Genomic DNA, 22525 nt, shown 5'->3' with positions numbered 1-22525 from the left:
TGTCACCAGCCATAGCATTCCACATTTTCTGATATGTCTTTTAACAAGAAGTCTCCAAAATAATGTGCCCTGAGTGCAGCTTGAAATGGGTTTTATTTCATTCTGTGATAAATACCATGCTCTGATGTTTAGAAATGATAGGCCAAGCTCACTCCATCCCAAGAGAGATCAGAGAGCATTTAATAACTGTTTTCTGACATCCCCTGAAGTAGCAAATCATCTCAAATGTGTATTATCCTTTAAAGGGAGGGGAAATTGCTATAATGTCCAACAACAACAACAAAAACAACAACAATCCTACAAAATACAGAATGCTTAGGTAGACAAACATGGTAGCAAGTGTTTGGAAAACTGTGAAGAAAAATACCTATAGATTGTGATTTTAATCTGTACACTTAATATTAGCCTTTAGCTGGTTCCCCTGATATATTTGGGGTTCATTTTAAAAGTCAAAAATCAAGATTCAAACTTCTTTAATAAATAGATTATAATCAAAAAGCCAGGAGAAAAGATGGGCAAAAGCCATATCTGAAAACACCTGGGTTTCAAAGCTTTCACCTCAATTTTAAACACATCTTCCAGATCAAAGAACCATGGGCTGGAGTGGGCCATTTACATCCTCAGCTCCAACCATCTGTTCAGGGTATAAATCAAAGTTATAGCATCCCTGAGAGATGGCTGGCCAAGCTTTGCTTGAACACATCCAGCAAAAGGTAACTGCTCCATCTTTAAGTAATTGGTTCCATTTTTCAGGTTATGCTTAGCATTAAGAGATTCAACTAGAATCCTCAATTGATTATCTGAAGACAATTCTACTTCTACTTGTTTAGCAACTGTTTGGAGTTACAATTGCACTGAAGAGACTTGCAACTAGTCCTCACACTGTTGCAACTTTGCTTGATCTTTGAGGGGTCTTAAATTAATTAAGAATCTGGTAAAAGAAAAAGATGCATTTTTAACTCTAATCTTTTCTCCTCTTTCCTCTTCTGAAGTCAGGCATCTTAAGTTCAGGGTTGTCTTCCAGTCAGTTAAGCAAATGGTTTACATTCCCTTTTAAAGTATAGGTTGCAACATATGTGATTACAAGTGATTTTGGTGTGAATCAGAGTCGGAAAGAGTTAAATTCTCTCATCCCCCTCCACTCAGTTCTGAGCTTGCTTTGATTTCCTTGTCAGGGCTATTTAGATTTATATGACAAATAGCATGTGTGTTAATTTTATTTACACTATTATCTTCACCTCTAATTTAGCCTTCCAGAAAGAGGGAATCAAAATAATGGTTTCCTAGAAACAGTATTTGAAAAGCTCCCTTCGCACTTAATTTGGAGAGCTGAAAGACAAGGCAGTACAGTACAGCACGAGGCACACAATAACACCAGCCCCATCATCACTGTGGCCAAGAGCAAAGAGGAAACTATACCTCGGTGCAAGTACAAAAGGAGGAGAGTTTGCATTGTAACCTCTCTGTGTTGTGATATCTGTTTTATCATTTGCTTTACACACCGCTCAAGAGGACAGATGCGGTATGACATTGACCAAATAAGAAATCTAAATAATTATAATCATCATTGTTTTGTCTCCTTCTCCCCCAAATGCCCATTTTAGATTCAGAACCAAAAGGTGGAATATGAGTTTATTGTCCTACACCAAATCTGTTGAAGGACCGTGCTGACGCAGTAGTTAGAATGCAGTATTGCAGGCTAATTCTGCTGGCTGCCAGCAGTTCGATTCTCATCAGCTTTCCATCCTTCCGAGGTCAGTACAATGAGGAGGGCCCAGATTGTTGGGGGCAATATGGTGACTTTATAAACTGCTGAGAGAGGACTGTAACACACTATGAAGTGGTATATAAAAGTACGATTGCTACTGAACCTTTTTTTGCAGATTGGTGGTGGCAGTTTGAAAATTGAAAAAAAATCCCATTTTACCCTTCTAGGCTAAAAAAATAAGCCAGGAGCTATCTGACAACAGTTATTTTCAAGTTAAACATGGTCTCCTAAAAAAAAGGCAGTGTTGACTTGGGATGTGCCCAGATAAATCAAATCAGAAGGTAAGACTGATCATATCATTAGACAAAGAGGTGCAGCAGCCTCAGGTGGCAACTCCTGAGTGGGATGGGTAGAACTCATAGAGTCTGTCCACATTAGGGTGGACAATCCATATGTTTCTTTGCCCTCAGTTGGCATATGCCCAAGGCTGGCACTGACAAGACCAAAGCTTGATTAGCAAGTCAGCAAGCTGCAACCATGTCATTTCCCCCAATCTGGTGCCCACCAGTTGGGATGTATTACAGTATCCATAATCCTTAGCCACCACCCAAACCCAAGAGGTACTTCCATCCTACTCTCTACTCTTCGTCTTTTTCTCCCACCTGTCATAACCAAGGTGCCATTGTTTTTCATGAAACTATTTATTGTAATCTTTAACAAAGTAGAGTGGGTGAATGGGAGTTGCCTCCAGTCCTTGCCCTACACAAGTCTTCAGTCTTCCTTCTCATCTCCATGTGTGATGATGTAACACAACGATTTGTAGTCAATGTTTCCAGCCACATCCATGGGAGCAAGCGAAAACATTTGCTCTACCTAGATAGGAAGAAACACAGAGAGTAGAACGGGAAATCACACTCAATCAGGCAGTGAGCTTTCTGTGGATTCCTCTCTCCATCGACATCCTGATCATTGGTAGACAATCCGTTGGTCACCCGGGGGTCCTCAGTCTTTCTAACAGCTCTTGAGAACATCAAGCCAGAGCTTTCAAAAGTCAGCAGCAAACTTCCAAAATCTGGTAGGATTTTGAACTGGTTATGTTAAACCTCAGGATTTGAAGTTTGAAATGAAAAATTTGGTGAGTCATGTCTGAACACTCACGTGTAACCAAGGATGGCCTTTTTGAGCCGAATTCTATTAGCGTCAAGCCTAGATCAATTAATTTAGGGAGAGAAAGGTATCTCCTAGCTTTGGTGATCTTATGAGAAAAATGTTCTTGCCAAAGAAGGGATTTTTAAGGAAGGATTACCTCACCTCCTCGAGAGAAAACTTGTCAGCTTGAGTTATCAGAAGTTGTTTAAACCTGGAAAACAATTTTTAAAAAGTGTCAGCATTGTTCAAAACACAGAGAGGGGGGGCGGAGAGGAAGAGAAAGTTCTTGAACTTACTCTTCTTTATTCACTAAGCCAGTTCCATTCGGGTCAAAGAGTTTGAAGGCAGCAAGGATGGATTCCTCTGGATCAGTACCTACAGAAGATAGAGCTTACTTAGGAACAGATAAAACTGCTTTTCTGAGCTCTGTCATTGGATATGGATGGCTCTCAATTTTGCTTAAATCAGGCGTGTGCACAGGGTTTTCCAGGTTAGAGAATACACTTGGCCAGAAGCAAGCTCCTAAATAATTAGTATCATAAAGCTAAATTGGAGTTCATATTATTTAAATTGAATTAAAATAGTATGTTCACTGTCATGGATTTAATATTTCTCCTATCACATGACAACAACAACTGGGAGGTTTCTAGAAAATGCATCCAGGGCTTTGGGACACTGCTTGCTACCCCACAAGCCCAGGAATGTGAATCTTTATTTAACGTGGTTAACTGAATTGATTTTTCTGAGTTGGTACTGAATTTGAAGTCATTTGAAACAGGTGGCTTTTGTGCAACAGGTTCTGCCACTAGTAAATAACCAAGTTTCACCATTTATTTTGCAGAAGTATATCCCATTAAATCTAACCAAACTTAGATGGTGTGAATACATCTGCTAGTGCATTATTAAACCTGATTAAGCATATGATACAAATTCAATCCCTGCCTGCCAGCACCGCTCCAGAATTTGAAAATAACAAAAGGGGTTTTTTTTCCCCACCAGGAGATGCGTTAGATAAAACCTGGACTTTTCGGCATACATCGTGGTGGAGCTCTGCCACTTAATTGCAGCTAAAGTCGGAGTCTTGTATGGGGAAGATGTTCCCTCTTGTCGTGGGAGAGAAATGACAGATGATAGTCAACATTCTAAGCGGAAATTTGGATGTGTTGAAACATAAGGTAAGTATTGAGCCTCATCGTGATTAATGAGCAGCTTCCAAGATGTGATAATGCTAATTTACCATTCAGTTTTTCCCCAAAGAGTGTTAAGAAGACAGTGAAGTTAATTGGTCCTTTCCCTTCCTTCAGCATCTCTTCCAGCTCTTCATCCTTCACATTCATTTTTCCTGCAGAGAGAAAACTGAACCTAGTCAACATTCTTAGCTAGATACATCAACTATTGTTTGCTTTCTCCAATTGTGAGCCCAAAATGCCTTCCAGACTAGAGTATAGCAGGTGTGGAACGCTAGAACAGAACAAGGCACAATTCCTTAATCATGCTTTGGTTTCATTTTTGTACAGAACAACAGAGACCTTGAAGGTCTCCTAGAGCAGGGGTCTTCAAACTTGGCCCTTTTATGATTTGTGGACTTCAACTCCCAGAATTCCTCAGCCAGGCATGCTGGCTGAGGAATTCTGGGAGTTGAAGTCCACAAGTCATAAAAGGGCCAAGTTTGAAGACCCCTGTTCTAGATCGTGAGGAAATAATCCAGATTCTCAGCATGTGGAGAGAATATCAGATATGGGGAATTTGGATAACACCTCTACTTACCAACAGACTTCCAATAGCTACCCTTTCAGAGAGGGCATCATTTGAAGGTATATTTTCCCTTAACGTGGCCTTCAGGACAGGACAACACCAGGACAAAGCAGTGAACCAGTTCATAGACAGCATGTAATAAGTTTGCAATCACTAACACTGATGAAGTTATCTAGTTTGGAAATGAAATATCTTCAAGAAAACAGCCAAGCTCAGAGAGCGTCGAGGGGCCCCGCAATTCAACCCCAAATTACAAATATTATCTTCTATCAATAACCTTTTTTTCTCCTGCACATTAAAAAAATAACAATTTTAGAAGCAATGCTTAAGATATCTCGGTGTCTTGCACTCAAGAATTAAGGAACCACATCCATTCCTAGGTCCTACAGATTTAATAATAACAATAATAATAATAGTAGTAGTAGTAGTGGTAGTAGTAGTAGTAGTAATAAAGTTGGAAGGGACTAGTCCAACCCCCTGCTCAGGCAGGAAACCCTACACCATTTTGGACAAATGGCTGTCCAGTCTCTTCTTAAAAACTTCCAGTGTTGGAGCATTCACAGCTTCTGGAAGCAGGTTGTTCCACTGGTTAATTGTTCTAACTGTCAGGAAGTTTCTCCTTAGTTCTAGGTTGCTTCTCTCCTTGATTAGTTTCTATCTGTTGCTTCTTGTCCTGCCTTCAGGCGCTTTGGAGAATAGCTTGACTCCCTCTTCTTTGTGGCAGCCCCTGAGATATTGGAACACTGCGATCCTGTCCCCCCTCGTCCTTCTCTTCGTTAAACTAGACAATTCCAGCAACCGTTCCTTATATGTTTTAGCCTCCAGTCCCCTCATCATCTTTGTTGCTCTTCTCTGCTCTCTAAAGAAAGAATGCCTTGAAATAAAAGACTGGGTCTCCCAATGTCAGATAAAGGCACAGGATACCAGCCCTTGTGCGCATGGTGAAAAAGGAAAAGTTCATTCCATGTCCTGAAACCGAGGAACTGCTTATTAACAGTAACACCATCCAGAGGTGAAGAGGAGTACTTAGAGCTCCAAAAATAATACAACTGCAACTAGTGCTACAGATAAGCAAATTCCGTCTTTCTCCCTTCACTGCACTTCCACTTGAAAGACCACTGCAAACTTCGCATCTCAGTTCAGAGAGAAATGTAACTTTAATTCTGTAAAAGAAGGAATGAAGAGCAGAGAGGAGCAGAACTTAATGCTATGAAAGACATGCTCTTTTTTTTTTTTTGCAAAGAAAATGTCCCTGTTGTCTCTAGCATGAGAAGAAGGGGCAATATCTGAAAAGGGATACATGAGAAGTGTTTATTTCTACCCACAAAGCTCCCCAGATGACTGGGGAATTCTGGGAGTTGAAATCCAGAAGTCTTAAAATTGTCAAGGTTGGACACCCCTGGTCTAGCTGGTGTAATTTATCTTCCACTGTTCTAGGGCCTTACTAGAGTAACCCTTTACATATTACTATCCATTCCTCGGGTTCACTACACAATGTCCTGGTTGTGTCCGTGAATAAAGCAGTAGATGAACATACTAGCTGATTGGATCTGGCTTTCAAGTTCGGAAGAGGACAGAATTTTATGACATTCCGCTGGAAATCTGGGAGTTGAATCCCAGGAAATTGCCAGATTGTTTTCATTTCTATCTGCCAAGATCTTTAGTAAAGAAAAGATTCATGAATGTGCTCAGATTGTAGTTTGATAACCAAAGTAAAGTCACTCACCGAGTTGACTGTATGTCTCCTTCAAATCAGATTTGCTGATAATTCCATCTCGATTCTGGTCAATGCAACTGAATGCCTTGGAGAGTAAGTAAACTTGGTCAGATTCTCAAGTACAATTACTCATACAAATATGTTCCTGCCCTGTATTCTCAGGAATTACATTCTTCGGACTGTTATCCTGTGAGTGTGCTCTTTGAAGAGCTTAAAAATCCTTGATGCTTGACAGAAGCCACACTTGCATGCAGCATCTTCCAAATATTTTTTTTCCAGCCTGTATTGGCAACATTTGCAAGTGATCACTACCACTCTGAAAAATAAAGCTGTTGCACAAAAACTGGATTTAGAAGGTACTTTTTTTTAATATCCCTGCAAGATGTTGCACATCCTCTCTTTTATTGTTTGCAATAGAAGAATAGAATAGAATAGAATAGAATAGAATAGAATAGAATAGAATAGAATAGAATAGAATAGAATAGAATAGAATAGAATAGAATCTTGGAGGTCTTCTAGTCCAGCCCCCCACTCAAGCAGGAGAACCTATACCATCTCAGACAAACAACTATCCAATCTCTTCTTAAAAACCTCCAGTGATGGAGCGCCCATGATTTCTGAGGGCAAGCTGTTCCACTGATTAATTGTCCTCACTATTGAGAATTTTTCCCGAATTCCAGGTTGCTTCTCTCTTTGGTCAGTTTCCAATCATTGTTTCTTGTCCTGCCCTCTGGTGCTTTGAGAATAGTTTGACCCCCCTCTTCTTTGTGGCAGCCTCTCAAATACTGGAATACGGCTACCATGTCACCCCTATTTCTTCTTTTCTTTAGACTAGCCAAACCCAGGTCCTGCAGCCATTCTTCATATTTTTTTAGTCTTCAGGCCTTGGATCATCCCAGTTGTGGGCTATAAAACAGGGCTAAACATCTTCCCTTCAAGATAAGCAGTATTGCCTCCACTCTTATTGGCTCTGTGAAATAACCATGTGGCTAAAATCTGATTATTCACATGGTACTTGACATCCTTGCCCTTAGCTAGATCAAACAATCTGCAGGAAAAATTCCCCTTTTAAAAAAAGATAACAATGGGTACAGTATAATCACCATTGCAGTAGAGCAGCTGCTGAAATGGCATTAAAGCAGAACAGAACAATGTGATGCAGGAAATATTTTGACAAGAAGCATGCATCGGATGCAAGCTGGGCCCAGTTTTGATTATAAATTCCTCAGCTAGAGGATCCGAGGGTTTGCTCACCTCCTTAAACTCCTGGATCTGTGACTGCTCAAACATTGAAAAGACGTTGGAAGAACCTCGCTGTGCGCGCTTAGCAGTTTTACTCCGGGTCCCTGCTTTTCTGCTAGCCTGGGAAGAGGAAAAGGATCAAGAGGGAATCCACAGTCCTAAGGCCCAGCGAATACAAAGCAAAATGTTCTTGTTATTCCCATAAAATAGTGTTTCTTAAACCTTTTTGCTCGCAGGACCTCTCCCTGCTTTTAAAACGTATGTTTATCACCATTTACTATAGTAAAAATTAAAATTGATGACTCCACGCAATATATTTATTGATTCAGGATAAAGAAAAGTTAACAATCTCATTAGAGATTAACATATTAATGGAATGGAAGTAGAATGGAATGGAATGGAATAGGATAGAATAGAATAGAATAGAATAGAATAGAATAGAATAGAATAGAATAGAATAGAATAGAATAGAATAGAATAGAATAGAATAGAATAGAATGCAGAATAATAGAATGGAATGGAATGGAATGGAATAGAATAGAATAGAATAGAATAGAATAGAATAGAATAGAATAGAATAGAATAGAATAGAATAGAATAGAATAGAGCTGGAAGGGACCTTGGAGGTCTTCTACTCCAGCCCCTTGCTCAAGCAGGAGAACCTATAGCATCTCAGGCAAGTGACTGTTTAGCCTCTTCTTAAAAATCTCCAGTGAGGGAGCGCCCACGATTTCTGGAGGCAAGCTGTTCCACTGGTTGTCCTCACTGTCAGGAAGTTTTTCCTTAATTCTATGTAGGTTGCTTTTGCAAATATCTTCCATATCTGACAAATATTGTGAGGAGCTCTGAAACTGTTTTGGGGGATCTGTAAGAGATCTAGGACTGCATTTTAAGAAACACTGCCATAGAGCCACCAAACAGATGAATAAGCTCCTACATTCTTGTAAAGCATGAAAGAAATAAGGTACATAACATTTCTGATATTCTCAATTCCTATACCCTCTGTAGATTCGATGGATGGATGGATGGATGGATGGATGGATGGATGGATGGATGGATGGGAAAAAGAGAGAGAACCCTACCTATTACAAAAAAGCCCTTTCTTTGCTTCCATGCAACCTTTCTTTTTAACGTTGCCTCCATGCAAAGCAAAGAATCCAAATGATCCAAATACCAAAACAAAACAGCATTCAAAAAAATCAGGATTATCCCTGGAAGCAATTAAAGCAGAGGCAGACTATGCCTTAAAACATGCCACAATTTTTACTTTGGTTCATTCTGACGTAGATAATTATTCAGAGACTTTCTACAATTTCCTTGCTTTTTTAACAGTGGCACCAAGGACTGGATAACGACAGCTATGTTCAACCCTCACTGACATATGAGATCTTTCCAACAAGATTGGACCATGAATCTTTGCTCTCTCTCTCTCTCTTTTTTTTTTTTTTTGCATGCATAAATGCCCAACAACTGCTTGTTCACCCTAAGGGCTAAAGAAAAAATGTATGTAGATTCCTCAGCTTAAAGTTGATGTGGTACTCAGATAGAAAAAGAGAGACAGAGACAAAGGTCTTCAACCGAAACTCACTGCTGCAAGGAATTCAATAGAGCAGCGATGGATAGGAGGTCTTTACTCACCATCTTGAGTTTCTCCTCGAAGAAGAAAGTCTGTCAAGACGGTGTTGAGGGTAAGTTCAGCCTATATCTCAGAGCTTATCTCTTAGTGAGCTAAATTAGGAATGCCGTTTCAGAAGACAGCCAAACTTGGTTGTCTTCAAACTCTGACACTACAACAATTGATAAGGTCCAGAGCATAGCATTTAGCAGGCTCCACTGATGGAAAAATGTTGGATGTTCAAGTCCAGCATTCCCTTCTGAGCAGAGTTTTCCTGGCTGACCCCAAATGGGTTTTATATGTGCTAAACAGTTGATGGTAGGACACACCTACTTTACCACAATTTTTATCCATGAAATTATTTAAAGCAAACCTATTAGAATTTCCTACTTAAAGTAAACCTACTAGAATTGCTAGGGTCACTCCCTGTGTATCAGTGAGAATCCCAACAGGCTGACTAACAAAGAGCAGAAAAGCAATATTGTAAGAGGCCACCTGTCCAGTCCTGAGCGATGAAGATCCTTTGCATTTTTTGCCCACAATGAGGGAGAGTTTACAGGCCATTCATCCCTCCAATCGTTAAAATTAGAAGCTTGAAAATGTTAAGTTAAAGACACTATTTAAAATATCAGTCTTCTAGAAAATTGATCCCCTAAATGGATCTGCCCTCCAATGTGATTCTCCCAAGTATTTTACCAGGAAAGGTGGATAAGGCAGGCTTGAAAGGTCAGCGCTCTCCCTAAGCATACTCATGCACACCACATCCCTTGGCAATGTCCATTTGTCTCTCCGAATTCATGGAGACCTAACCCTAAGTGGTTTTCCCATGTGTTTTTCCAGACAATACAGATAAGGCAGGCTTGGAAAGTCAGCTCCCTTCGAAGCAGACCTTTGCTCTCTGAATCCATTGGCGATGTCCATTTTGCTCTCCGACTTCATGGAGACCTAACCCTAACCCTATGTGGCTTTGCCTGTCACCCCAATGGGTTTTTTCCATGTATTTTATCAGGAACCATAGATAAAAGCAGGCTGAAAAAGTCAGTGCCCTCTTGAGCATACCAAGGAAAGCCAAATCCATTGGCAATGTCCATTTTCCTCTCCGAATTCATGGAGACTTAACCCCAAGTCCGTTTGCCCCTCAATGGGCTTCTCCCATGTATTTTAGCAAGATTACCATGTCAGTTGCCACTATTATGGTGTGAGTTGTGTTTTGGTTTCATTGAAATGATAACTTTGAAATGTACAACTGCAGTATAAACACTGGCGTGTGTACATTGTAAGCAGTCTATTATATTATCATCCTCTTTTTTTTTGGATGCGTTCCCTGGATGCTTTTATATATTATGTTCTTTAGAATATTAATCACTAGCAATTCACTTTTTCATATGTACTCATTTTTTTTTTAAAAAAATACCCTACAAGTGAATGTTACTAAATTATTTCCTAAGTTTATCATCACTGTGTAGTTGAATATTTCCTACCCCACCCCAATAATCAACCCTGAAATCCTGTACACATTAGCCTGAGAATAAACTAAAAGAGTAAGACTGACTTTCATGTCTGTCTGGGATTTCTCTGTATATTACTTCTTCACTATACAGATAATGCAGTTATAGACTGTATTCCAATTTACTGCATAGAAATAATCCTTGGAAAATGGATGACACAGGGATAACTTTTACCCATGTTTTATTTTTTTATTTTTAATGTAGGTTACTTTTAATATAAAAGACTCCCCCAGACTATGAAAAAATACCAGGATTCAGTAGTAAAACAAAACAGGAAAATAAACAATATTGTGCCAGTGATAAGAAAGCAAGTGTGCCTAAGCCAAGCGACTGTATGATCAAAAACTCAATAGGGAAAATAGAGATTGGCAAGGTATTCCATTAAAAAAAAAAAGCAGAATTATCTATACTTCTAAACTGTGCAAATATGTTTGTATTCCAGCCTATCTTTGCTAAACATCCAGGGAATAGATGTGTCCGCGTGTCACTTTCTGACATCAATTTATCGTTCTGATTTATCTTTTTGATTTTATGACAAGGGCCTGTACATTTTTTCATCTTAGCCAGTGTTTCATACAAATTGCTCCAGGATCTACCCTACTTTTTTCATTACTCTACCCATAAATCTTTCTTTACTTCATCTCAAGTACAGCTGGACTAGAATCTTTATAGCATTCACCCAGTCGTCAGTTTTAGCCATTGCAACACATATCACCCTTGTCTTTACTGGCATTTCTGTCCAGCTGCAACTCATCCACATTAATGGGCTCATTACAATATCTGGGTATCAACAAATCACTGCTCAGCCCAAGTTCATGCATGTAGGGAAATTGCAAAACCTTTTCATAGTTAGGAAATGACAGTCTTGGGCCTGTGGTATTTAGTATTGCCGCTTCTATTTTTCTCAGTGTCTAAAAATAGAATTGGAGCTAAAAAAAAAATACAAAGCTAAAAAAGAAAATCAGGAAATGATAAGGGTGTGAGGCCAAGTCTCCTTCAATGCTTGTTAAAAATAGGCAATGTGGTAGTCTAATGTTTTATGGGCAGTCACACTGAAAAGCCAATTAACCTCTATTGCAAATAGATTAAACCTGGGTGTTAAAACCCGACACAAATGACTCCTACCTAAGCCCACATTCATATTCACTAAGGAAAAATGTAACCCCTTGACTCAGCCGGGTGCATAATGAACCTGCCACTTTGCCTCTCTCCCACTCTTCTAGCATCATCGTTGGTATAGAGAATAATGTGCTCTCTCCTCTCTGTGGGCACGCGCGCCATCGCCCCAGTCCTAGGTCTTCAGCTGGGTTTTATAAAACCTTTTTGCTTTAGGCCTCCACTGCCGTGTACAAAAAAAAAAAGGTTCAATCAGTCAATTTCAACTTCTCGCGGGGAAAAAAAAGATCTTGCAAAGTTGGCATTGATTGATTGAACTTTTTAGTCCCACCCAGTCTGCCGTTACCACCGTAGCCACGCCCACCCAATGGGCCTTGCCCACCCGATTGGCCACACCCAGCCAATGGGCCACACACACCCACCCAGCACCCGACAATACATAAGTGGGTTTTGGATTGCAGTCTGGGCACTCGGTCTCTAAAAGGTTCACCATCACTGCCCTAAGCTATCATCCCCCTCCCTTCATCAAGCATTAGAGGAGAATTTGAAGAAAAAGGAGAAGCTGAAGTTTGAAAGAATTATTGCATTCTCTACAAATAGACGTTAGGAGGAACCCAGTGTTGATCCAGCCGTTGTTCCGTCTAGTGGTCATTCAACTGCCCAGGAAAAATGTCCTCCTACTGGTCCGGCTCCTGGGCCCTCCAAAACAACACTTCCTGCATCACTGAGAAAAAGAGGTGCTTTCCTAGAAGGTAGCCTTCCTTTCATGGTCCATCTCATTGGCCAATCATGCAAGCCATTTTGCACGCTACAGCAGAGATGAGAGCAGCTCCTCGGCCACTGCCTTCTTCTGACTGCAAGAAGGAGATGTCACAGCCTGGAGTGAGCTGCCTGACCGATGCATGGAAACGCTCTTTGAAACTGTGAACAGGAGAAAAACAGGGGGAGAAGGAGGAGAAAGGAAGAGTTAAGTGTTTCCAGGATTACCCTTTTGAATTAGTCTTCTCCAAATGGGAGAAGAAACAGGCAAAGATTTCAGAGCCCTTCCAAGCAGATATTAACGTTGCAGCTCTACGCTGTATTTAACACAACATGACGACTCTGCTTATCAAAACCAAAACTGGCTAAGGTCATTCCGTTGTCTGGGTTTCAGGAAACTCTGGAGCATAAATAGAACAACACGCTGCTAGATCTGCAGAAATCTGAACAACATGAACTGGTAAGCCACCCACTTCTTAAAAGAGATCCCTCTTCCCCACCCACTATTTCAGGTTTCATTTTATGCAGGATGAAGCAGGTTGTGCTGAAAACAGCCCAGGCATGTAGGCAGGTCTTTTGTGGTATTCAAGAGTCCAGTTTGTTGGCTTCAACCTCAGCAATGAGTTTGAAACACAGAGGTGAGGGGTTCCAGTTATTGTTTCTGATATCCTGCCTAGTACTCTGAAGTTTGCAGTTGTCACAGTACGGAGCTGTTTTGGAGCAAATTGAATGTCTTTGGCAGCAACTCCTTCAACCTGGCTGATTAAGGGCTGAGCTAAATGTTATGAATGAAAGCACATCTGATATGGCTTCTCAGCTGTAAATCTTCTCATTCTCATGAACAGCCCATGGATTTGCAACATGGACACATATTTCAAAAGTCATGAATACACACACACAAAACAAAAGCTATGTTTTCGATATGCAGAGGATGCCAGATTCTAAGAATCAATGGGAAATCAGATGACCACGCATATTCAAAAGATTGCATTTACTCGAGTGCAACCTTTTCTTCACCAGTGACCCCTTTTAAATACCTTTTGTGGCTATGGAACAATGCCCCCCCCCAGTTTTAACTCAAGATTTAAATCATAACATTTTTTCCAGGTCGTTGTGGATCCCCTGTGACGACATCACATACACACCCCAGGGGTCCAGGGACCACATACACACCCCAGGGGTCCAGGTTGAGACTCATCGCTCTAGTGTTTTTGTCCCTCAAGCAATGGCTTTGATTGCTAGGATGCTGTTTTGCTTGAGGGAGCAATCGTTTTGTCCAGTCCTCTGAGACACCAAAACTCTCTCATAGTATCTTCAGCTGGAAACCTAGACTTTTTTTTTTCACAATTGACAACATGTCAGCGTGACCACATTACTTAGTTAAATATCTGATCATTTGAGAGGCCCCCGTCTGTCAGGAAAACAAAGTTGTGTCATGAAAATGTGCGTGATAACACAGACAAACTTTAGACACACTATAGTGATGAAATTGTGAGAAATTATGTCGTTAAAAAGATTGACACTTGCATTATGTTATAACTTAGAATTTTTAGAAAATGATATATGTTACTATAAGACACCAGTAAAGTTGTCTGGATTGTATAAGGATCTTTCAGATTTAGGCTGGAAATATGGGCAACGCGAAAGGGTCATTTTTATCATGCCTGGTAGACTTTAAAAGCCCGATGATTTTGGGGTTCAATTATATACTACATAATGATACAAAGGATTTTAAAGATCAACATTCAACTGAAATCAGAACTTTTCTTTCTGGGATTAATGGATAGGCAATTAGAAAAGAGCCACGAGGGATTATTTTGATATATGATTATTATCTTGGGAGTGTTATGGGTACAAAAATGAGAAGATTTTGAAATGCTGAGAACTGAAGAATTGTCAAAGGAGGGTAATAGAAGTAGCCAAGATAGCAAAAATAACTTGTTTCATTAGAGAAAGATCAACAACTCTATTTATCTGTGACTGGAAACCCCTTATGGATTTTTTTGCTGAAAAAAGAGAGAAATGAACTTGTGATTTATGAGTCTGAAGTTTAGAAAAGCTTAGCAAGAAGGAAATGATGATGTCACCTTAGACAGAGAGAATAAAACACAAATGCTGTCAAAAAGATCTGAAGCTACTTCTTTACAATCTTCCGTTCCATTTCCATTGTTTTGTTAGAAGTTTCTCCAATAAAAAATTATATGCTTGAAAAAGGAAACCAAGGTTGCGTCAAGGGCTCACCTAGGATGGTGCTTGTAGACTGATCCATCAACCCCCACTGTAATCTTCAGCGTCTCCTCGTTTCTGCTGTCCCTCATGCGATTGATAACACCAGCCAGCCCAGCTGAGCACATCTGGGCAGCCCTTGTGGAAACACTCTCACAGGCCATCCGAACAATGTCACAGTCCATTGCAGAAGGCAACAGCTCAAAAGAGGTTAGAATATTGTAAATCTGCTTGCAGTCACCAGCATCACTGGAAATAAAATGGAAAGATAAAGTCTTGTGGCAGCAGCATGAGAAGTTACGCTTTATTCTAATAAACTTTCCGAAATCAAACTTGATTGTAAAAAAGTTCAGTTTTTGTAACACAGTTGTCAAAGTCTGGAATATCTTACCTAATTCTGTTGTCTTAGCTACTAACCTGCACAGTTTTAATTTCAACTTAACTTCTGTGGACCTCATCCTATATTTAAGAGGTTCCTAACAGGGTGTGCATAAGTGTACTAACATCCCTATCGTCCCTGTCACAATTTAAGTTTTTTTCATTTTGTTCGTTCAAATTTGTCATTTTTGGTTGACAAATAAATACATTTTTAAAAATAATCATGTCTGTCAGATAGATACAATCATGGCCAGGGAAGAAATAACCCCTGTTGTGGTGGGTAGGGGAATAGGAATGAGATTGGCAAGACTGTAATGAAAATCAAGAGAAAAGCAGAATGATTAGGTGATGATTGTAAACACAGCAGTGTAAAAGTTCAAGGTTGGAACAATCCAGGCGAGGGTTGGTCCATTTCCAGCATGTCTGGAACAGCTATTGTATAATTGTGGAAGAGAACAATCTGAGGATGAAGTATTCTGATCTCAGACTGTTTTGCATCCCTCTAAAAGTAAAATTTCCTCTGAGTCAAGTGACACATCCGTGTAATTTCTCAGTAGCCCTATGCCAGGGTAGGCAACCTTGGCTCTTTTATGACTGGTGGACTTCAACTCCCAGAATTTCTGAGCCAGCCGTGCTGAGGAAAAAGGGAGAGGCCATGCTGGCTGAGGAATTCTGGGAGTTGAAGTCCACGAGTCATAAAAGAGCCAAGGTTGCCTATCCCTGCCCTATGGTGATAGCTTGTCATTGCTTTTTGACCAAGCATTTTTGAGCTTTCTAATCTAAGCTACTGCCTAATGATTTCCAGGGCAAACCTGTGTGTGGCATTCCTTATTTTTATTTTTTTTGAGATAATCTAAAGTGAAGGAAGCCCGGTATTCCCTTGGAAAACAGAAAGTCTATTGTTGCATGAATACGTTAAAAAAAGACCTCTTCCTTCTCAAGCCATGGAGCTAATGTCATTTATAACCTTCCACATAATGAAAATTTCATGAACGCTTCAATGAAAAACCTGTCAAGCTTCCGTGGAAAATCCGAAGTAGAAAGCCCCAGCTAATTTTGACTTGTTACTCATCGTAGCTGATTAACATAAGAGTCTATAATATTTGCAGAATAAAATTGATGAGGATGAGACTCTGGAATTTTTATACTTCTGGGCAGATAAGAGTTCAGCCATTTTAGAAGAGCCTACGGTACTTTAAATTCACTCCCTAGGACAGATTTTATGTGCACATTGATATTTTTGCAGATCAGCACCTTCTTCATTGAAAGCCAAATTATTATTTATATGAAACATAAAGCTCAAAGAATAAAATGACCTGCAAGGATGGAGAAAATAAACTAAATAGCCAAAGAGCAAAATGTCTGATATATTGTCGATGGTAAGAGAAGAGGGAGGAATCTCCAGTCTGCAATGCAATTTTTTTTCCCCCAGGATGGTCAAAAACCTGCTCATGTCATCGAAACAATCTTTCCACTTATTCCCACTAATAACTATCCGCAGGGCATCCAAAGGCCTCTCCTGATGGCTGGCAGAAAGAAAGAAAAGAAAGAAAGAAAGAAAAGAGAAAATTGGATGTTGTATAAAAGAAAAGGAAAAAGTGCCCCAAGTGAATTTTGTTATTGACTACCTTTCAATCTGTGAGATAAAACGACTTTCAAACGACCCCCTGGTCTTCAGCTTTTCTGAAGCTTCTCCACTGAAGAGTAGGTTTTCATTGACCAGTTTTAGCAGCACTAGTCGTACAATCTCCCCTATGTACTTCCCACCTATGATCTTCTCAAACCTGGAGAAAGGAAGATACAGTTTAGTCACATGCAGGAGAAGTTCCGGGCAGGTAGATAAGAGGGGGGGGAAAAGGCAGATGCATGAACACCCACAAGGCATGGAGATCATTTATATATGTATAATAGGGAAGGTTAAGTATGTTACTGTGTCAGATGAAATCATTGCAGTTTGTTTGAACAAAATCCACTCATGGAGCAAGATTGATTGCCTAACAACGGAGGTTGTTTTCTCTGAACAGAAGGGAAAACAACCACTTTCCCTCTTTGCTTAATTTGACTTTTTTTTCCAGTAACCAATGTGTGTGCACAGGTCATTTGTGCCAGAGTTTAAATCTCAGATCTATGATGTTTTCAGTATTAGAAGGGTTTTTGTAAGCCCTGCTTGCTACTATGAGGCCAAGAAAGAAAACCATGAATGTTATTACTACTATTCTAAAGCAGCTTTACTCAACTTGAACATCCTCCTGATGTGTGGATGTCAACTCTCAAAATCTCAGCCAAAATGGCCTTTATTGAGAATTCTGGGAGTTGAAGTCTAAACACATCTGGAACTTCAACACCAACAAACTTGGACATACCAAGTTAGAAAACTCTATACTAGGGCATTTTCCCGCCACCATAGGTTTTTTTTGTGTCCCAATATCCTAGACCTCCTAACCCAACACATCTTAACAAACTTTCTGTTTCTCTACAGAAAGTATGGGCTACATATAGCCTAAAGAATGCCATGTGATTCTTGTACTTATTAAAATGTGCAAATAATCAGTCCAGATTTTGGTAAGAGCATTCTGTTCCTTCCCTGGCAAACTGCTGCTTGGGAGAGAGGGAATTTGGATGTTGGATAAAAGAAAAGAGGAAGAGAAAGGGAGGGCTGGCAGAAAGAAAAGAAAAGAAAGAAAGAAAGAAGGAAGGAAGGAAAGAAGGAAAGAAAAAAAGAAAAGGAAAGAAAGAAAAAAGAAAGAAAGAGAAAAGGAAAGAAAAGGAAAGAAGAAAGAAAAAGAAAGAAAGAAAAGAGAAAATTGGATATTGTATAAGAAAAGGAATAGAAAGGGAGGACTGGCAGAAAGAAAGAAAAAAAGAAAGAAAGAAAGAAAGAAAGAAAGAAGGGATCCCCTCTTATCTCTGGATTAACTATTCACCACTGCATGTGAACCCTAACAGATTACTTCTAAAACAAAGTAATTCTCAACAGATAAAAAGTACCTACCCTTATGTTAAGCTTAGAAAAGCACAACTGGTGTTACTCTCTAATCTAATATTTCTCAACCTTGGCAATTTTCAGATGGAGCTCCACGATCAAACGTCAACTTGGACTTCAACTTCCATAATTCTGGGACCACCGATCTTAAAGTTGCTAAGGTTGAGAAAGAATGTTCTTAAAATTAGCACCATGGAGAGGGACGATATCACAAAGAATTGCCTTTGGGGCCATCCCAAACTCATGACTTCTGCCTTGGTGCTTCAGTGAGATTCAGAGTCACGTCCCTGTTGCCCAGATCATCAGAGGAGAAGATGAAGCTCAAGACAGCGATAAACAATTAGGTTAACTTTATCTGACATATTCCTTACAGCTGCTGACCGGGGTTAAGTGAGGTTTCGTCCACCACACGATCGTACTCCAAGAGGAATTCGTCCAATTCTCCCGATTCCCCGAAAGCCCCCCATTCGGTGTTCACACACATCCGTCCCTCGTTTCCTTCTACCAGCTCCACGTTCTCCATCTCCTCCATGTAGCAAGCATTGCAGCCCGTGCCTAAGAGAAGGAGAGGCAAAGAGATTTCTCCAGTTAGCAACAACCCAAGCATCATTGGGAAGACCCTGGACACGTCTTTGTTATCCAGGTCCATGTTGAATATTTTGGGAAGCTGACATTTTACGCCAGGTTCAACTAACAGTGCAGTACTAAAGGAACATATAAAGGCTAATGTGGGTAACAGAATAACCTAGTTGGAAGGGGACTTGGAAGTCTCCTAGTCCAACCCCCAGCTCAGGCATGAAACCCTATACCAGTGATGGCGAACCTTTTAGAGACTGAGTGCCCAAAAACTGGCCCCGCCCCCGCTCCATCCCCTGCCCCATGCCTACTCCGCCTGCCCGCAGGGCCACTCACCGCCTCCAGGGCCCGCCGCACATCGCCCAGGCAGCCCAGCAGCGCCATGGTGGCCACGCCCTCTGCCCACGCTCTGCAGCATCAACTGTGCGTGATGGGGCATGAGGGCAGAGTCTTGTCTACGCTGCCTGGCTGCCATGTCCTTGGCTGCGCTGCTCCGCATGGGCCAGTCTGGGGGCTACTCTCCTCCAGGGGGGCTGCTGGTGAGGAGGGGGTCGCGGGGGAGGCAAGGATGGGGCAACGGCATGTGTGCCCACAGAGAGGGCTCCGAGTGCCACCTCTGGCACCCGTGCCATAGGTTTGTCACCACTGCCCTATACCATTTCAGACAAGTGATTGTCCAATCCCTTCTTAAAAACCTCCAGTGTTGGAGCGTGTACAATTTCTGGAGGCAAGTCGTTCCACTGATTAATTATTTTAACTGTTAGGACATTCTGCCTTAGTTCTAGGTTGCTTCTTTCCTTGATTAGTTTCCATCCGTTGCTTCTTGTCCTGCCTTCAGGTGCCTTGGAGAATAGATTGACCCCCTCTTCTTTGTGGCAATCCCTTAGATATTGGAACACTGTTATCATGTCACCCCTGGTCCTTCTTTTCATTAAATGTTAAGAGAATTACATTATGAAGATTATGCAACACACACACAGATAGTCCTCGGTTTAAGACCATAATGACAGTTGTACCTCACGCCAGTTGTTAGATAGCTCACCATGTGATCACACCTGATTTCACAACTTTTTTGGCATGGTCATTAAGCAAATGCAATGCTTGTAAAGCGAATGTGGCAATCATTAGGCGAACCCATTTTTCACAATGCGTAGAGGGCCTTTTTTTTTTGCTGCAAATTGGAAATAAATGATGGTTTCCTGCAAAAAATGTCATCAATAGTATTCATGTGATCCTGCAACCAGCCATAAAGGTGGGCTGGTTGCCACAAGCACCCAAAATGCAATCATATGACTGCCAGGGGAGGTGGGGGGGAGCAGCCGTCAGAACTTCAAATCTGGGTTGTAAGTAGGCTAGGGGAAGGTCCGTTGGAACATTGAATGGTGGCTAAGTGACTAGACCAAAGTCAAAGACTCCCTGTAGAATTTACAGCTCTGCAGCGGGAGATTGTGCAGATTCCTGGGTTATAAAACACCTGCAAGTCCCTTAGCTAGCATTTAATCAAGTGAAACAAAGTCATTATATCGCGGCTGCTGCAACTAATATATATTTAGAATGTCAGAAAGAGCTTTGGTGCTGTTAAAAAGAACCACTCGACAAGGTCCGCTTGACAGATAATAGCTCTTCCCCGAATAGTTACATCATAATAATAGTCACATAAGAATTTGGCCATATTGAGCACCTGAGCTAAAAAAAATAAAATAAAAGGAACCCAAAACACAAATTTCCAGGCAACCTACTCTCTGCACTGCAAATAGTATTACTCAGCTTCAGATAAATGGAGCATAACTCTTGCCTCATTTTGTAGTTCTTTAGCACCTATCCGTTACAGGAAAAAGCCTGTTCATTTTGTTCCCATTGTGTTCTTTCAAAAATCTGACAGGAACATCAAGGAACATATACATATATAAGTGCTTGAGGTTCATTGTCTGCGCAGAACAAACCAGCAGCAGATGGAGATGGAGCCATTTGTAAAGATGTACTAATTGTGCTACCAGGCTCCAAAACCCAAGAAAGACACGTTGAGATTCTTCCAAGCAATTTCCTTCACTGCTCCTCACCCATAGACAGAAACCTTGCCAAACTAAAGCAGGCTATTTGCACCATAAAACATACGTTTTGGAAACTATTAGAGAGGAGCTGTCTTCACCGTCTTTCTCCTACACAAACTATCTAAACTGTGATGTCTCTTGCACCTCTGGAATCTGGACAACATTCCATCCCATCACCCAGCTTCTTGGAAGCTGTAGCTCTGGGGAGAGACCATAACTCAAAATGGGTTTCTACGATATCCATGCAAACATCTGCAGTCAGAATTTGTTGGAGAACTATCGGTCCAACAAATCACATCACTGGTTGGAAGTGCTGGGAATTCAACTTTCATAACATCTAGAGAAGGCCAGGTTCCTTATCCTAGAATTAGAAGAATCAGGTAAACTGATGGGAGAAATACCTTTTCTCGTGTTGATGCCTTCCAAACATGTTTAACTTTAATTCCCATCATCTCCAATCAATACATTTTATGGGGAGGTCACCAGGATAATATCAAGCTAGGAAGGTTTAAGACAGCCTCCCTATAAAACCAGGTTCAGTATAAATCAGCAAGAAGGAGTTGTTCAGATTACAATGGTTGTGCCCAAGGGAAGTATATGAACATGGCAGGTCCACTTACCCACAATCATGCCAACTTCGCACCTGTGATCCTCATAATAGCAGGAGATCATCGTTGCTACTGTGTCATTGACCATTGCAACTACATCCATCTCAAAATCCTGCAGTGGATTGAAAAAAAAAAAAACACTTGCATTTCTAGAAGGACATCTCAAGAATTAACTCCATGTGGAATGACCACCTATTCGGAATGATGTCATTAGATAACTCCAAGGATGTTGGAAGGCAGAGACAAAGTTGGCGGTTGTTGTCTCTGAAATTGGCTAGAGATTGAGGTAAACTTTCTAGGCTTTTCCTAACATTCTGCACAAAATCAAAGCAGGATTTGTCTCACCACACCTCAAAATAAATGCTATGTTCCTTTTGTTATGTGGTCATTGGGTTTGAAGGTGACCATTCTATAAGCATTCTTGCAAATCTGGAATAATGGAAGAGGGAAACAGATTTCCTAACCTTCCTGTTTCCCCTCCCATTTCTCCCCCCCCCCTTTGTTGAAGAATAGTCTATAAATTTCTTGGAAATCGATTCCCTTTTAGGAGACGTCATCTATTTTGATTGTTCTGTATCTATAGAGAACTGAGACTAATCAGAAAATAACACAATCAAGAGGTGGGACCTCCCTCCAGTCTCCAAGAAAAGATTACTTCTATCTAAATTGTTTCCCTTGCTCCCAGGGTCCCTCATTTGGAATGATGGATAATTGATTCATTTCAGAGGTCTCTGCAGACATGGCCATGTTTTGTTGTTCCTTCACATTTAATGCAGGAAGTTAACCCTTGACATTTCCAATTTAAAAATCTTTATCCTGCCATCTGGAGAAGGAACAACCCTAAATATTCTACTGATAAAAGAAAAGCACAACTAAAGTTGTCTATGAAGATTCTCAGTCATCCAGGTCATGGTTGTCCCAAGGGTGCTTTTTCAAGAGGCAACGGGACTTTCTTTGTTTTTTCTTGAAGACATTTCACTTCTCATCCAAGAAGCTTCTTCAGCTCTGACTGGATGTATAATAACTCCTTCCATTCCTCACTATCCAGTCAGAGCTGAGGAAGCTTCTTGAATGAGAAGCAAAACATCTTTTTAAAAAAAAACCAGAAAATCCAGTTGTCTCTTGAAAAAGCAC

General features: G+C 40.6%; 2 protein-coding genes and 1 long non-coding RNA gene across 6 annotated transcripts in view; 1 reads left to right on the top strand and 2 right to left on the bottom strand.

Annotated features, from left to right (window-relative positions):
• Positions 1-2390: 2390 nt before the first annotated feature.
• On the bottom strand, positions 2391-9284 carry MYL7 (myosin light chain 7). 3 transcript variants are annotated; one of them, XM_039356478.1, is made up of 7 exons: positions 9210-9263; positions 7584-7691; positions 6339-6414; positions 4095-4199; positions 3154-3232; positions 3015-3068; positions 2391-2581 (listed from the first exon to the last, which is right to left on the bottom strand). In XM_039356478.1, exons 1-7 carry the CDS (start codon positions 9210-9212, stop codon positions 2578-2580), a joined length of 429 nt encoding a protein of 142 aa, XP_039212412.1. In that variant the 5' UTR covers positions 9213-9263; the 3' UTR covers positions 2391-2577. The 3 variants fall into 3 exon arrangements, with proteins under 3 accessions (XP_039212412.1, XP_039212411.1, XP_039212413.1); XM_039356477.1 differs by having other exon boundaries at positions 3020-3068; XM_039356479.1 differs by lacking the exon at positions 7584-7691 and having other exon boundaries at positions 3020-3068; positions 9210-9284.
• LOC120313944 lies at positions 3239-14883 on the top strand. Its single transcript, XR_005558304.1, has 4 exons — positions 3239-4032; positions 8904-9259; positions 12964-13029; positions 14748-14883. It is a non-coding gene; the product is annotated as an uncharacterized LOC120313944 (long non-coding RNA).
• GCK (glucokinase) overlaps positions 12224-22525 on the bottom strand; it is a 27469-nt gene continuing 17167 nt past the window's right edge. For both annotated transcript variants that reach the window (XM_039356474.1, XM_039356475.1), the window contains exons 6-10: positions 21404-21503; positions 18528-18711; positions 16802-16957; positions 14811-15044; positions 12224-12731 (exon numbers count right to left, since the gene is read on the bottom strand). In XM_039356474.1, the coding sequence (XP_039212408.1) occupies positions 12587-12731; positions 14811-15044; positions 16802-16957; positions 18528-18711; positions 21404-21503 (819 nt within the window). In that variant the 3' untranslated portion in view covers positions 12224-12586. The remainder of the gene's footprint in view (positions 12732-14810; positions 15045-16801; positions 16958-18527; positions 18712-21403; positions 21504-22525) is intronic.

The sequence above is a fragment of the Crotalus tigris genome, unplaced genomic scaffold, assembly GCF_016545835.1.
Source record: "Crotalus tigris isolate CLP2741 ecotype Arizona unplaced genomic scaffold, ASM1654583v1 scf7180000018825.4774228, whole genome shotgun sequence".
Taxonomy (NCBI): Eukaryota; Metazoa; Chordata; class Lepidosauria; order Squamata; family Viperidae; genus Crotalus; species Crotalus tigris.
Note: the sequence above shows the minus strand (reverse complement) of the source record. Positions and strands in the feature narration are given on the sequence as shown.